The following is a 17,349-nucleotide window of genomic DNA, read 5'->3' on the forward strand; positions in this document are numbered from 1 at the left end:
TGGAGAGTCTCTATGATCACCAGAAAAGACCAAAGGAGCCTAAGGAGCCAGAGGCCCAGTGTGGGAAAACACAGACATGCCAATCTGCATAACATTAAATTAGTGTGGGTAGGCTGTGATAAGTGGTTGTCAATGGGTGACAATCACACAAGTGTGTGTATGTGTGTAGGCACGTGTGTGTGAAAGGGAGACAGACACAGACGCAGAGTAATGAAAATGTATGCAAGAAGGATACAACATGGTGGACTAAAGACATAGAAATAGCAGAGCTCTGTCTGCTTAATCATAAATACCAAGTTCTAATTAGGAAATCCTGCTCAAGAGTGATCATTGGGCAAAGATAAGCAGTCAGAGCCTCACATCAATCAAACAACATAAAAACTTAATACTTCAGCAGTGCGCTTGTGGCTCATACCTATAATCCTAGCTACTTAGGAAGCTGTGGATTACAGTTCAATCCCAGCCTGGGAAGCAAAGTCTATGAGACTCTTATCTCCAATAAACTCCCCAAACTGTCAGAACTGGAGCTGTAGTTCAAGTGATAGAGAGCTAGCCTTGAGCAAAAAAGCTCAGGTACCTAGGCCCTGAATTCAAGCCTCAGGACCAGCAAAAAACAAACAAGCAAAAAACACTTATACTTCAGAAAGAGGAGAAAAGGCATTAAAAAAGAACCCCACCAAGACCACATAACCAGCTCTAGACACAGCTGACTGAACCAAGGCCCACAGCTTGGAGCAGGGTGTAGATTGCTGCTTGGCTCCACTGTCTACTCAGTGAGGATCCCCACTCAGTGTGGATCCATACTATGTCCAGATCTCCACTTGGAGCAGTCTGCTGCTTGGTGTGAATTTTTACTCACCACACATCATCCTCTGTTCAGTGTGGCCCACCAAAGGTCCAATGCCTCTGCAGCTGCACTGATACACAGAAAACTACTTCACAGGAGAAATCTAGGAAAAAGACCATGAGTCGCATGCTTGCCACCACCATGTGACCAGTGAGAAGGGAGGGGGAGAACCAAGCCCCAGGCTCAGAACAGGCACTGGACATAGAAAGGCATGGGAGGGAGCAGAAACAAGAGACAAAGTTTTGAGCTCAAAACTCAGCCTACACTGGGAAAGCAAGGGTTTAGCCTCCTGCCAACTACATCAGAGATTAATACCTGGAGGAGCCCAAGACAAGGGAAAGTGTTAGAGACCATTGGTCTCAACCCCCACCTATAATCAAGGATTTAGTCTCCTACTGGCTTGAAATAAAAAGAGAGAATAAGGCTTCCAGCTGAGCTCCATGCCAAAATCGAACCCAAACCCAGAGGGACCAAAGGGTGGTGCTCTTAACTAGAGTCCTGCCTCTGAGTTCAGTCTCCAAACCTCCAGTGTAGCTCCAGCCCAACAGGAAGAGACCATAGGGCTCTAATTTCAGAATTCCACTCCAAACTGAAGCTTATAGAGCTAAGTGAAACACAGGCTTCCAGCCTCTAGCCCTGCACCACACATATAGGGACAGGGGCCACAAGGTGATGACAAAATATAGAGATCTCTCCAAGTCACAATGAGGAACCAGAGACCTGCTCCCAGCTGGGCCCATACAATAAGGAGAAGAGCCTGAGGGTCTGGTTTTCACCTGGTGGGTGCCTGACTCCCCTAAACAAGCAGGAAAAGAACTCTAATCCAATAAACATACACTGAGACTAGAGGAATAGAAAAAGTTAACAGGCAGGGAATGTGGCTTAGTGGGAGAGTGCTTGCCTAGCATGCATGAAGCCCTGCATAAACAGAAAAAGCCAGAAGTGGCACTGTGGCTCAAGTGTTAGAGTGTTAGCATTGAGCAAAAGCAGCTCAGAGTCAGTGCCAGGCCCTGAGTTCAAGCCCTAGGACTGGCGAAAGAAAGAAAGAAAGAAAGAAAGAAAGAAAGAAAGAAAGAAAGAAAGAAAGAAAGAAAGAAAGAAAGAAAGAAAGAAAGAAAGAAAGAAAGAAAGAAAGAAAGAAAGAAAGGAAAGAAAGAAAGAAAGAAAAGAAGGAAGGAAGGAAGGAAGGAAGGAAGGAAGGAAGGAAGGAAAAGAAAAGAGAAGGAAGGAAGGATTTTAGAAAGAAAGAGAGAGAAAGAAAGAATGTTAGAAAGAAAGAGAGAGAGAAAAAAGAAAAAATTAACAAAGATGCCCTATTTTATGTTGGATTTCACCTATTCTGAGCTGGGATAAAGTAGCAAAGCTGACATTTACCCCAGACCAGTAGAGACACATCACATCTAAACATTGTCTGCCTAGTCAACTGAGAACAGAGAACAACCCACTAGGAAGATCTTAGGCACCTAAAAGTCAATACTGAAAAGGCCATCAAATGGGTAAAGCCCATTACAGAAACACAAGAAATACGAGAAATTTAAGAAATACAACACACCTAGAAAGTGGCAACCATTCATTAGAAAAGAAAGTTTTTAGGGCTAGGAAGGTGGCTCAGTGGTAGAGCACTTGCCTTGCATGCCTGAGGCCCTGGGTTCAATTCCTCAGTACCACATAAGCAAAAAGAAAAAAGCCAGAAGTGGCACTGTGGCTCAAGTGGTAGAGCGCTAGCCTTGAGCTGAAGAGCTGAGGGACAGCGCCCAGGCCCAGAGTTCAGGGTTCAGGCCCCATGACCGGACCCATAAAAAAAGTTTTTAGAGGAAACTTCATACATAGGGCTAAAAGACATACTGATAAGAATGATTGTTGAAAAGATAGAAAGCCTATACATTTTGTGAATGTGATAAGAATTACCAAAGCAATTCGTGGAGAATACAAATAAAAGCTAAACCAATTGCAAAAGATGGCAAATGATTCCAATGAAAAAACAGCCACTCAGCTAAAAGAAATGAAAGAAGGCACAGATCAACAAATAAATGAAGTCAAGAAGTCAATACAAGATCTTTAAAAAGATTTCTATACGAAAATAGAAAAAGAAGCAAACAGAAGACAAAAAATAGAGTAGAAAACCTCTCCAGCAGAATAGATGAAATGGAAGACAGTGTTAGGCTTGAAGACAGAGTAGATACAAGTATAAATATAAATATAAATAAACATACAAATATAAATAAACAAATACATTCAAGCAACAGGAAAAGAGTTTACAAGAAATTCATGAATCAATTAGAAGACCTAATTTGTGGCTGATACATATTGAGGAAGGAGAACTGACAAGTAAGAGTATAGGAAGTATATTTAACAATTATAGCAGAAAATTTCCCAAACATTCAAAAAGAAAAGCTCATTCAGATGTAAGAGGTATTTAGAACACCCAACAGACCAGACTAAAAATAACTTCTCATCACGTGTGATTCAAAATGTTTCAATAGAAAACAAGGAAATGATATGTAAAGCTGTCAGAGAGCAAAGATTAATTACCTACAAAGGAAAAACAGTCAGAAGAACTGCAGATTTCTCAGCTGAAACCTGAAAAGTAAGGAGGGGTTGGCATAATGTATAACAAGCATTAAATGTGAACAATTCCAAACCAGGAATACAAGCCACACTTTCATTCAACTGAGGGGCAAATAAAAACATTCCATGATAAACAAAAATGAAAACAATTTATCACTACCAAAGCAGCAATACAGAAGATACTCAAAGATGTCCTACATACAGAAAACCAACACGAACATGAAATAGGCAGTGAAAACAGAACCTACCAGATGAACAGATAGATATAATAAGAACAAAACAGACACAATCCCTAAAACGGGGGAGAGGATAACGTGACAGGAGCTTTAACATACCTCTCAGTTCTAACAATAGCAAGGGGCTCAATTCTCTAATCAAAAGACACAGAGTGCTGGTTGGATGAAAGGTAAGACCATCTATCTGCTACCTAAAACAAATACATCTAAATGACAACTACTTAGGATGAAAGGCAGGAACAAAGTCTTTCAAGCAAACTGCTCTCTAATAGCAGATAAAACAGACTTCAAAGTAAAATTACTAAGAAGAGACAAAGGACATTACATGTTAATAGAGGGAACCCTCCAAGAGGACAAACAATTCCAAATATCTATGCACTAAATGCTAGAGCTCCCAACTTTATCAAATAAATATTACCTGACCTAAAAATGCATATATATCCAAGCATATTGATTGCTGGTGACTTTAACACATCATTTTCACCTTTAGATAGTTCATCCAGTCAAAAACTCAGCAAATAAACCTCAGAGCTAAATAACTGCATTGATCAGCTAGACCTACCAGACAACTACAAAATCTTTCACCCAGAGCATCACAATATATATATATATATATATATATAATTCTTAGCAGCCCATGCAACATTCTCCAAAATAAACCTTATCCTAAGTCACAAAGCAAACCTTTGTAAATTCAAAAAAATTGAAATTACCACAACAGAATAAAAATAAAGCTCAACAGCAAAAGCCATCACAGAAAACACTCAAACTCAGTGGATGATTGAAGAGATAAGGGAACCTCAAATGTTTCTGTAATTCAATATAAATGAACACATGAAATACTAGCCCTCTATGGTACAGAAAAGCATTACTTGAAGGGAAGTTTAAGCTATGAGTGCCTATATCAACAAAATAGAGAAATCTCAAATCAATACTCTAATGACATACCTCAAGCTCCTAATAAAACAGGAACAAGCTAAACCCAAAACCAATAGGTGGAAATAAATAAAAACTTGATCAGATATAAACAAATTTGAGACCATAAAAAAACACAACACACATAATCATCAAAACAAAAAGTTTGGTTTTTTTGAAAAAATTAACATAATTGGCAAGCCCCTAGCAAACCTAAGAAATCATCCAAATAAGTAAAATTAGAGATGAAAAAGGGAACATCACAACAGAAACAAGCAAAATTCAGAATATTATAAATAAATTAGAGACTGGCAGAAATGAACACATTCTTAGAGAACATCAATATACCTAAACTAATTTAAAAAGATATAAACTAATTAAATAGACTCATAACAAGCAATGAAATTGAAATGGCAATAAAAGGTCTCCCATCCAAGAAAAGCCCAGGACCATGTGGATTTACAGTCACATTCTGTAAGGCCTTCAAAGGAGAGTTAATACCAATACTACCTGAACCCATCAGTGCAATAGAAAGGAAGTATCACTACCAAATTCATCCTATGAAGCCAGCATTATACTCATTCTCAAACAGATAGAGATACATCAAAGAAAGAGAACTATAAATTTTTCTCTTTGATGAATATAGATGTAAAATTTCTTAATAGAATTCAGGCCAGCTGAATTCAACAACTAACAAACAAAATCATATACTAGGATTCATCCCTGGGATTCATCCCAGGGATACAAAACTGGCTCAATATATATAAATCAATAAATGCAATGCAACACATCAACTGAAGGTCAGGAATCACATGATCATCTCAATAGATAAAGAAAAGGCTTTGACAAGATCCAACATCCCTTTATGATAAAAGCTCTGAAAAGGCTAGGAATATACGGAACAATCCTCAATATAATAAAGGTTGTATATGCCAAGCCAACATTATCTTAATGGTGAAAATCTAAAACCATTTCCTCTAAAATCAGGAACAAGACAAGGATATCTATTTTATCTATTCTTCCTCAATAGATTACTGGAATTCCTAGCAAGAGGAATAAGGCAAAAGAAAAACATAAAGGGGACCCAAATAGGGAAGAAAGAAATAAAACTACTTTTTGCAGATAGTATGATTCTGGGCCCTATAGACTCCTCTCCCAAGCTCCTAGAACTTATTCAAAACTTTGGCAAAGAACAGGGTAAAAAAAATCAGTATCTTTTCTGTATGCCAACAATGAGAAGAGCAAGACTGAAATGAGGAAAGCAACTTCATTTTCAAGAACTTCCAAAAAAATCTTAGGAATTAACCAAAGAGGTGAAGGACCTCTATAATTAAAACTTTACAATTTTAAAGAAGGAAACTGAAGACTTAAGGAAATGGAAAGACCTTCCACGTTCCTTGGATTGGAAGAATTAACATCGTGAAAATGGCCATACTGCCCAGAGCAATCTACAAATTCAACGCAATACCCATTAAAATCCCAGCATCATTCCTCAATGAGAGAGAAAACAATCCAAAAGTTCATGTAGAACAACAAAAGACTCTGAACAACAAAAGCAATCCTCAGCCGGCAGAATAGTGTTGGAGGAATAACAATATCAAACTTCAAACTTTATTACAGAGTTTGAACTCTATTACTGAAATACGGTAGTGTCAGGGAAGAACTCAAATGGTATAATTCCCTAGAAAGGCAAATTCAAAGTTCAGCAAAAACAAAACAAAAACAAAAAAACCAGGAAGCCCATACTTGAAAGGGGTGGGGTGGGGTCAAGGGGAAATGGATAGATGAGTGAAAACAAGAGAGGGAAAATCCAATGTATACTCTACAAATGTAAACATAATAATAATAGGTAAAAAAGAAAATGCATGTGTGAGTGTGTGGAGTATGACAGTGACTATGATTATGGATGTATGTAACAGAAGTGTGTTTGTGAGCAAGTGTGTTACAGTGTGTGGTCCATGTAGAGGTAAAAGCTGGAACAATAATCATTCTTGGGTGGTAGGATGGAAGGATTCCAACTGTGCCCCTCACAGATCTTTGAACATTTCGAACAAGCATATGTCTTTTATAACAATAGATCAAAGGGTTTCTGTTTTGTTTTTAATATATGAGACTCTATCCAGCTGTTCTATTTCTAGCCTTCCTGACAATATTGTCCCTGGTCCCAGCATTTCCTCCTTCAGTGTGGCCAGTTTCTTGGGCTTTACTCCAGCCAAGTCCTCAAAAGTTCTCCAACATCCCAAGGCTGTCAGGTTCTAGGGGAGCCTAGGAAACCTGCACAAAGATGCTGCTGGGTAAGACAGCACCTGGATCCCAGGCTAACCCTGCTCACCATGCCCCAGGACATCATCAGTAGGCAGGAGGGCTTTTCCAGGAACAGGTTTCCTATTCTGAGAATCTGAATCGAAACCCATGTTGATCCACTCTCTGGGTGTCCGGCAATCGAACTCCTCATTGTCAAAAACCTGAAGGCAAAGTGTGGAGAAAGCAGTTTCCCTAGCTGTTAAATAGAGCTGAACATGCCAGAGGCCTCTTCCAGAGTGAGCTGTAGGCTGAGGACAGGCTGAGCCCTTCCTCAGCTATTTCCAAGAGCACACAGGGTTGGAATGGGGAGTTGGAGCTGGGGTGGGGGAATTGTATTCCTGTGCAGTCAAGCTAGGCTTAGGCAGGGGACATTTGGGGACTCAGTGAAGAATATAGGCTCTGTTGCCTACTGTTCCAAACAGCCAGCTCAGGCTGGAAGAAACAGGTAGCTTTGGATTTTCTGAGCACCCTAACTTAACTGAGGAGCAATTGATATTCAGGACTATCAGGAGGTAGTCCTTGAAAAGGGGATAGCATCTGGATTTAGCTCTGCTTCCCCAAAGGGACCCCAGGCCAGAGCCACTTAGAACTCACAGAGAATGGGAAGAGAAGTGAATGAAAGCCACAGTCAGGCTGTCTCTCTGTCTCTCCTCCCCAGACTCAGTTTCCCCATTTGTACACAAAGGAGATGGCCCAGGTGCCTCTTTCATATTGAGTCTCTCCATTCCAGTAGCCCAGAAACAGCTCCCGACTCTTGGACAGGCCCTAGTCAGGGAGACTTGTACCCTACTGCACAGCCCAATCAGGGTGCTTCTAGGTGTCTGTGGAAAGGGTGGGGAAAGAAGTCAGACACACAGGCTGCCCTGGCTCCAAAGGAGAAAAAAAATCAGTTTCCCTGAGGACTTAGTGCTCCTCCCACCCCTCCCACCCAGCCTAAGATGCTAGAGGGATCTAGGGTCCTGATTATTCAGATGGCTTGACAAGTGAGTTCATGTGGACAGAGTAGTATCTCCTCTGGGGCCTGACTCCTAAGCCTCAACTGGGGTCCTGCACACAGACATACAGACACACAGACACACTGTCCATCAACAATTGGCGGCACTGAGCTCACCTTCAGTGGAAGATAGATGGGGAAGAGTGGGTCATGGCCCTGTTCGATGGTTTGTGGATTCTGAGGGTCCGGATGCCTGGGCATGAGCTTATTGGAATCAATACCCTCGCTGGCCAATAGCTGTTCAATGTCCAGGCTCAGATATTTCCGCCTCCTCCTGGCCAGGGTAGACAGGGGTCTTAGAAGGATGGCTCATATCAAATGGCTCCACAGGTCCCAGGAGGTGTTGTAGAAGGGTGTGAAGAAACCCCTCTGGTGTCATCTGCCCCTCTGAAACTGGTCAGAAAGTGGCATAGCAGCTGGGGAGGGAGTCCTGGACTCTAATTGCCATTTCTTGGCAGTCCCACTTCATTGACTTAAATGTCACCTTCCCCAATTCCCTAATAAGAAAAGTTATTTGTTCCTATGAAGAGACCAAAGGGCTAAGTTTGATCTTAACACCTGTATACACACTGCGCTGTGGGGCTTGACACTTAGGGGTCTACAGTCTCTTGACTTGAACTGGGCAGACATCACCTCCTGGGAAAAGGCCCCACTCTACAGCCCACTGAGCCAGCATACCTCTCAATCTCAATCTTGCGAGGGCACTGGCCTGGAAGCACCTGGAAGGGTACCTGCACCTTGGGCTCATAGGCCTTCAGGGGAAAATCAGTCTGGGAGAGCAGCCGTGTGGTAGACCCAATGCTCTGCTGTTCCACACGCTCCCTGAAGTCTTCAGGAACTTGGAAGCTTCTGACTGCAGGCAGATTCAGAGGACAAGTATGGCTAATCAGTCTGTGATCCAACATCCCCACTCTTAATAATCTAATAAGCCACTAGGCAGGACATACATGAGTGCACAGGAAGCTCAGGGCCTGCCTGTGGCCAGATAGTGTCAGATAGTGTCTTGGCCTTTCTTTCTTATACCCGTTGGGGTATGAGCATTGAGAGGCCAGAGCCTCATGAAGGACTGTTTTGGCCCTAATCTACCTGACTTAGGCCAGCATGTTTGGCCATTCCTTTTCAAGTCACCAATCACCCCAGCACCAAGGACTATTGTTAAAGTTAGGCACTGAATTTAGTTACTAGTGAGGTTTACTGTAAGGGTAGGTGGTCCCTAAAGGACCAAATGGATACTAGACTTAGAGATCCAGAGGCTTCCACTCTAGATCTGGTGAGACGGAAGCTGGTGGAGAGGGATCCATAGATAGTCCACCATCAGTGGAAAGGAAATTCGAAGGAAAGTCCAAATCTATAGCTGGAGATAAGGAGTGTGGGAATACTGTGGAAAGAAATGGGCCACCTTCCTAGGGCCTGACTAAACTCTGGGTGGCCCCCATCTATTCTCCTGGTAGAAGAAAGTTCTAAAGAATCCCAAGGGGGTTAGGTGCTGATGGCTCATGTCTGTAATCCTAGTTACTCAGGAGGCTGAAATCTGAGGATCGTGGTTCAAAGCCAGCCTCGGCATGAAAGACCATGAGACTCTTATTGCCAGTAAACTACCTTCCCATAATGCCAGAAGTGGAACTCTGGCTCAAGTGGTAGAGTGCTGGACTTGAGCAAAAGCAGCTCAGGGATAGTGCCTAGGCTCTGAGTTCAAGCTCCAGGACTTGCATGTGCACGCACGCGCGCGCGCGTGCACACACACAAATACCAAGGGTCTGGAATCTCTGGTGTTGCCTCCGTGGGCCTTGCCACCTTTCTGGAGTCAAGATATGGTCTCACTTTAGGAAGGCCCATCTTATGAGTCCCCTCTGGGGTCCCACAGAAACCTGGCCTGGCCTGGTGTCTGAGATGTGGCAGAAGCCTCCAGACTTCAAGTGAAGTCCAAGTCTCCTAGCAGAGTGGCCAGCACTCAGGGGCCTCCACAGCACCAAATGGCCCTGCTATGAAGGCAGCTTTCATATCCTAATCACCTGGTTCTAAGCCTGTGGATCCCTGACACGATTCTACTCATAGAATTCACTTAGGGAAGGAGCCAAGGAGCCAGGATGGAGAGGATCAAGGCTAGTTCCAGCCCCTGGTGTGTGTCTTGGGCCCTCTACTTAGCCTTCAGGCAGTAGAGTGGACTTCTGTCACTAGCCCATTGGATCAAGGTCCCAAACACTACCTGAGGTCTATTAGGCTTGCTTTTCCTCCTGGGGGTAGGGCTCCATGCCTGCCAGGGATGACAGAAGTACCATTCCAATCCCCGACAGGCCTGAGATCTGAAGTTCATCACCAGGGTCATTGGTATCTGTGAGACTATTGAGAAAAATCTAGATCCTCAGATAAGTATCCAAATTCCCATACTAGTGGGGCTAATCTGGACAGTGCCAGCAAGGAGCTGGACCTTTTCTGGGATGCACACAGAGCAGACAGCTGGAACTACAGGACATCTGGGCCTGAAAGAAGGGCACATCCCGTATATTGAAGGAGAAAAGGACAGCTTTCTCACTACTAACCATGGCCCCTCCTACAAACATCTTGTTATCCTGTCTGCCAAACACCCAAAGACCTGGCTCAGTCCTTTCTCACGATGAGTAAGACTCACTCTTTCCATGGAGCCCAAGAATACAATCCTCATTCAGTGAAAAAGGAACTTTCAGACCCTAATCACCTAGCTCAGAGCCTGTGCGTCTCAGACATCTATGTGTTCTGGGTCATGTTTCAGGTCCTGAGGGTCCAGAAGGGAGCAACTAAGATACACCCGTGACCTCCCCCAATCCCATCTTCCAGGGGAGGCAGCAAACCCATACATAAATGCCCAGGGACATCAACCCAGGAGAGAAAATTGTGCTCTTGTCCTCAGCTGCCCCAGGCCCTTGTCCCAGCTCTGTGAAGGGTAATGATAAATGTTCTCTGAGAGCCTAGGCCTTGCAAAGCACCTTATTTCTTTCTAGATTCATTTCCATCTTAAGGAAGCTGGGGCTTTCTGCCAGAAACAGACCATTTCCCCAAGGCCAGAGGCTCCACTCCTAAATGCCCAACAGGCTCCACCCATGCTCCATTCTCTTGGGCACTGACCTTGAGGGGTGAACTTGTTGAGGTCAGCCTGACGCAGCAAGTTCTGGCTCATGCAGGGGCCATCGCACACATTCTGAAACCAAACCCAAGAGCTCTGAATGTGCATCAACATACCAGGGATGAGCCAGGCACTGGTGGCTCATGCCTGTAATCCTAGAAGGCTGAGATCTGAGAATTGTGGCTCAAAGCCAGCCTGGGAAGGAAAGTCTATGAGATTCTTATCTCTAATTAACCATCAGAAAACCAGAAGTGGCACTGTGGCCCAAAGTAGTAGAATGCTAGCCTTGAGCAAAAGAACTCAGAGACAGCACCCAGGCCCTGAGTTCAAGCTCCATGGAAGACAAAGAAAACAAAACAAAACAGGCATCCCAGGGACTATTAGGACCTGGAAAGTATTCCAAGGCCAGATACCTCTCTGAGATCCACCAGGAAAGCACACCAAGAATTATGACAGTGAGACAGAACCAGTGAGTTCAAACACTGTTTCACAGGCCTTAGTGGGAGGCAAGCTCTGGCCACCTGGGACATCCTTGGATTTCCTGTTCTGGTCCAGCATAGCTCCTTTGCTAAGAATACTCCCATTGTGTTCAGGGACTGATCCATGAACCAGGAACTGCAAAGCCACCAAGTGTCTATGTATACCCTCTCCCAGGGACTGTTCTGGAACTGTTGGTGGACTAGATATCAGTGGATACTCACCTTGCCTCTTTTAGTTTAGTCCCTGCCTGCCTAAAACCTTCCTAAGGCTTTCTGGATGAACTCTCTCTAGTCATTATTCTCTCGCCAGCCTTATCCCTCAATCTTTCCTTTATATTCTACCTTCCCTCTTTATGTGCCTTTTTTTGAGGGACTCTACCCTTTGTACCTGCAGTTCCCCCTGTCTGAAATACTTACCTCATTCCCTATTTTATCCAGCAAATACATATCCATCACTTAGATTTTAACACTATGCTACCTCATCATCCACAGACTGTCTTAACCAAAGCTGGGGAAAGGGACTTTTTCATCAAGGTCATCACCCCACCATAATAGGAAAGAAAATGTTTTGACTTCTCTGGTTCTCCAGTGCTCAGCTTGGAGCCTCGCACACAGCATGAACTCAATAATGAGTTGTAAATGAATGTATAAGAAGGATAGAAAGCTAGATGGATGGTCAGAAAAATGAATGGATGAATGGTTGGATGAGCAGGGAGTAGGTAGGTAAACAGATGATCACACTGACAAGAGAGATGGCCAAATAGATGAAGTAGGGGAGAAAAAAGAAGAAGAAAACAGGTGAATGGAACCCATAAGGAAGGTACAGTCTTGACAAAGGTTAGCTTCCATTCTCACCCCAAGTTGATCCAAGGTTCCGGGACTGAGGATATCAGAGTAGAATCCACGCTGCTTTATCACTGGATACGTCATATCAGTGCCTGACAGGGGTGACTTCTGGGAGTGCCCCAAGTCTGACAGCATGAGTAAAGCATAGGGCTTGGGCTCAGTGCCTGCAGAAGTGTTCCTCAAATCATCATCTGGTTCCTGAGAAGCATTCTTCTGTTTCAACTCCATACTTCCAAAAACTCTCTCAGCACCATGTGGTTGGTCCTGAGAGGTCTTTTCTGGATGGTGGTCTTCTTTGTTTGATGGATTCATGCTTCTCCTCAGAAAGCCGTCCCAGCCCAAGCTCCTAGAAGATATTATTGTCATTGGGCCTTACCAGCTGCTATCTCTGTCCTCAGTGACACCATGCTATACACTAACTCTGTATCAAGCCCATAGCCCATGGATACAAAAGAAGAAGGGAAGAGGGAGTGGAAATTGTGTGTGTGTGTGTGTGTGTGTGTGTGTGTGTGTGTGTGTGTGTGTGCATCAGTCCCGGCGCTTGAACTCAGGGCTGGGGCACTGTCCTTGAGCTCTTTTGCTCAAGACTAGTGCTCTACCAGTTGAGCCACAGCCTCACTTCTAGCTTTTTGGTGGTTACTTGGAGACCAGCCTGGGCTGGCTTTAAACAGTGATTCTCAAATCTCAGCTTCCTGAATAGTTAGGATTTCAGGTTGTGATCCTGAATCTTAATTTGAATAGACACAGTGCAGAGATCCCACCAGGGGATAGTGGGCCCATTCTGAGTGCTTCATGTGTGGAATGAGTCTCACAGAATTAAGAGTGAGGGGAAGCCCTGGAGATGCCTCTACCACATGCTTCCTGCACCTGATCACCCCTCTCCTTCATTTTAGAGAGCAGAGCCTGGCTTCTTAGCTACAAAATGCTCAGCAACAAAATAGCATTCACTTACTCTGGCTCTGGGGGTCAGCCCAGCTGAAGGATGTACACACTCCTGTCTTCACAAAGGGAGTAGCAGATATTGCTAAGCTGCTTGCACAACGGCCACCTGTAGGACAAAGGTTTGCAGGGTCTTTATTGGCAAGCCCTTTCTAAGCCACTACAGCTTTTGGCAACCTCAAAAATACATCACTATGGGCTGGGAAGTTGGGTCAGTGGTGGAGTGCTTGCCTTGCACGCATGAGGCCCTGGGTTCAATCCTTAGCACCATATAAGCAGAAAAAACCAGAAATGGTTCTGTGACTCAAGTGGTAGAGTGCTAGCCTTGAGCTGAAGAGCTGAGGGACAGCGCCTAGGCCCAGAGTTCAGGCACCATGACCGACAATAAATAAATAAATGCATCACTAGGGGAATTCCTCAGACAGGCGAATGTTATAAGAAATTGAACAAGGGTATGGGTAAATGTTTTCAGAAAAGGCTACTTGCAAAAACAAAAAAAGAAGCCTACAATTTTCAGTTAGAAATCATCATCAAAAAGTAACAAGGACCTGAGCAGGCAAGCCCTCCCCTCCATGTTATTTTCCCATCCCTTTTGCACCTGGGGTCAAGGTAGCTAGGAGCTTGTAGTACAGGCTACTTTTTGTCTCTGTGTGTGCCTGTACTGAGACTTGAACTTAGGGCCTGGGAACTGTTCTTTAGCGTTCTTTGCTCAAGGCTGGTGTTCTACCACTTGAGCCACAGCTCTACTGTGACTTCTTGGTGGGTAATTGGCGATAAGAGTCATATGATCTTTCCTGCCTGGGTTGGTTTTGAATCTCCATCTGCAGATCTCAGCCTCCCAAGTAGCTAGGTTTACAGGCATGAAGCCACTGGTGTCCAGAAAGCCACTCCTTCTTCCAGGTGCTTTGGGCTCTGCCATTTGCTGTCTTAGAGATCCAGTAGGATTCACTGGCATAGGCTTCCTGATGCATGTGGCGGAGACTCTTGCCTACATTACCCTGAAGAGAAAGGCAAGCTGGGTTAGGTGGAGCTAAGTTCCACCCAGCAGTACAGAAACAGCCTGGAACGTGAACCTGTAACTAAGACTGGGTAGAAGAGGCAGGCTTCCCCACTTGAGGAATAGGGAAGGATATATTGGGCTTGGAAGGCCCATGAATTCAGCCTGAAGGCCCCCCAGTCTCCAGACTGTCAGGCCTGTCAAGCCTTCTCCACTAGAACTCTGTTCCTGGTAGCCAGCTGCCTCAGTCACCAACCCCTTCCAGTGTTCCCTAAAGGACAGAGGACTCCCTTAGGCTCAGCTTTATCTCCCTGCAAACCCAAAGATGTCTGTTTCATCTTTGAATAAAATCACCAAACAGAGAGTAGGACTTGGAAAGGCCAGGGTCACAACTCCATAGGACAGTGTTCCACTCCTGTTTACCCTCTGCTTACAAATGGGCTTGATCATGCATCTGCTTTACTGCTGCATGGAGACAGTAGATGCACAATGTCCAGGAAACTGTAATGTTGCTGGGGACCAAACTGAAATCTGTGAGGGGTTGATTTGCTGTTCTCTAGCTTGTAAGATGTTTTCCTCCGAGCAAGCGGGAAGTGAGGGATGTGTCAAGGCCTATCCCGTGAAGGAAGGCAGATGAGTGAGCTGAATGCTTAGCACCACTTCCCCTTCATTGCCAAAGCCCTTGACACTGGTTGCCTTCTAGCTCTGACTCAATTCTGGGCACTTGAACATGGCCAGCATGTGTAGGAGCTGTACAGACAGACAGACCTCTGCCTCCTGTCACAGCCCCTTGCAGCAGACTTTGCCTGGGAATGAATGTGGCTAGGAGCATGGCTTCTAGCAAGGAACTGCTAGTTAATGCTACTGCTGCTACTGTGCTGCCTCTGGTCACTCAACCCATTTGTATGAAGAAACTAACCAGTGAGATGTCAAGTGTGGTCTGGTCAGGTAGAATTCTGAGAATAGTCAATGTTATTAGAATCTTGGACTTATTTCACTTAAACTTCGGGGGCTGGAAATAGACTAAACTCATTTCTCAAAGTGGAACAAAGAAGCTAAAAATGTTAAGTGGCTGGGTGTAATCCTAGCTACTCAGGAGGCTCAGATCTGATGATCACAGTTCAAGGCCAGCCCACGCAGTAAAGTCTGTGAGACTCTTATCTCCAGCAAAAATCAGCAAAAATTAGCAAAAAGTGGAGGTGTGGCTCAAGTGTTAGAGCATTGTTCTTGGTTGGGGAGGGGGGAAGCTCAGGGACTGTGCTCAGGCCCTGAGTTCAAGTCCCAGAGTGAACACAAAAAATTTTCAGTGATCTATCTGAAGTCAAGCAGCAGAGGCATCATTGCAATTGGAAACAAAGTTCTTCTTACAACTGACTCAGATAGATCACCTATTGGCTTGAAGTAGAGGAGACTTCTGGATGGAATTGTGGATATCCAGCCCCACTGATATTCACCCACCAAGCACTTGACTGAATGCACTCAGATGAGCATCATTTTACAAACAAGGAAACTCAGGTCCAGAGAAGACAAGACAGTTGAAAGAACAGGTAGAATGGGGGAAGGGGGGGTGCCTTCACATCTGGTTGAACAAAAGGTCATGATCCTAAAACTACAATGGTACACAAAACACAAACTGTACAAAAGAGCCCTGAGATTCTGCAAAGTGGGTTCCTGAAGGAAGAAGCATCTAAGCAGAAGGAGTTGTAAATTGTTCAACCTCATCCAAGAAGGAACCTTGTACCTCTGTTTCATAGCCCAGTTGCCTTTGACAAATGGATCTGTGACTTTAAGGAATTTTCAAAGTCTCAGTCCTTATTGAAACTACCATACAAACAGTAACTGTGTATGATTATTTCTCTCTCAGGCTTGGGGCGCTCACCACCTTTAGAAGCATTCATCTGATGTAACCGTATTCCCACAGCTCTGTGAGGCTTCTCCCTGTTGCAATTTTATATGAACATTTCTTTTCTTTTCTTTTTGTTGGTCGTGGGGCTTGAACTCTGGGCTTGGGCGCTGTCCCTGCGCTCTACCATTTGAGCCACAGCGCCACTTTCGGTTTTCTGGTGGTTTATTGGAGATAAGAGTCTCATGGGACTTTCCTGCCCGGGCTGGCTTTGAACCGCGATCCTCAGATCTCAGCCTCCTGAGTAGCTAGGATTACAGGCGTGAGCCACCAGCGCCCGGCTATATGAACATTTTCTGTTCCCAGTCAACTACAGGAATTTTCAAGTAACATCGATCTGTGCCAACTGGGTGCCTACCGTGGAGCTGGCAAGTGCATGATACACAGCAGGTACCCAGAATATATTAGCAGACTATATGAATTCTGTCACGAAGTAGGTAAAGTTAATCTCTACGGCAAGGATAGATTGTTGGCTAATGAAGACTAGAATCTTGGGTCTTTTCTTGCAAGAGTCTGCCACAGGTGGAGAAGGGGTCAGTCTCAGTATGGGGGTGGAATCTTCCCGGGGGGGCAGGGGAGAAACAGTCCGTTAAATACAGTACTTAAGTACAATGTTATTTGAATTCTGCCCCAATTTCTCTCCAGAGCAAGGCAGGTTGGGCACTGATCCCTGGGGCGGGAGGAATGGGGGGCCCTGGGGCGGGAATGGGGTTCCTGGGCCTCGAAGGCAGCCTCCGCCCGGTTCACTCGCCTTCTGCTCCTGATCAAGGGTCGCCTGCCCACCGATCGCGCCTCCTCACCCACCTGCCCGCTCTGCTCCGCCTCGCACCTGCGCGTCCGTCCCGTCTCTAGGGCAGGACGCGGCGCCCGTTGCGAGGGGCGGACCATCGGGCAGCGCTGGGCGGGATTTTCCGGTCTGCTCCTCCCCCCGACTGCGGAATTTGGTTCCTCCCGCTCCGGACTCGCGCCTTACCCCCCCAACCATGCCCCTTGTCTGGCATGATACATCCTTTGCATCCCAGGTTCCATTCATCTACTTCTCCCTATCCCGGACATTCCCAGAGTCACAGGCAAATGCAGTGTGGACTTTGATTATTGTTTCTTTTTAAGGTTATGCAAATAACTCGGGGGAAAAACCATCGGGTTACGATTTTGAAGTTGGCAGTTAAACCCTAGCGGCGGACAAATGGGGGACTGTAGGCGGAGAGCGTCAGTTCCGGT

The 17,349-nt window shown here is 44.9% G+C and overlaps 1 protein-coding gene across 1 annotated transcript in view; it reads right to left on the reverse strand.

Moving 5' to 3' along the window:
• Dnah1 (dynein axonemal heavy chain 1) overlaps positions 1-16,972 on the reverse strand; it is a 77,348-nt gene extending 60,376 nt beyond the window's left edge. Inside the window, exons 1-7 of the mRNA XM_070018607.1 lie at positions 16,933-16,972; positions 13,242-13,337; positions 12,299-12,635; positions 10,967-11,039; positions 8,543-8,717; positions 7,982-8,138; positions 6,899-7,031 (exon numbers count right to left, since the gene is read on the reverse strand). Coding sequence (XP_069874708.1) covers positions 6,899-7,031; positions 7,982-8,138; positions 8,543-8,717; positions 10,967-11,039; positions 12,299-12,601 — 841 coding nt within the window. The 5' untranslated portion in view covers positions 12,602-12,635; positions 13,242-13,337; positions 16,933-16,972. The remainder of the gene's footprint in view (positions 1-6,898; positions 7,032-7,981; positions 8,139-8,542; positions 8,718-10,966; positions 11,040-12,298; positions 12,636-13,241; positions 13,338-16,932) is intronic.
• Between the last annotated feature and the right edge of the window lie 377 nt (positions 16,973-17,349).

Source organism: Dipodomys merriami, unplaced genomic scaffold (genome assembly GCF_024711535.1).
Source record: "Dipodomys merriami isolate MVZ:Mamm:240054 unplaced genomic scaffold, mDipMer1.0.p SCAF_13, whole genome shotgun sequence".
NCBI lineage: Eukaryota > Metazoa > Chordata > Mammalia > Rodentia > Heteromyidae > Dipodomys > Dipodomys merriami.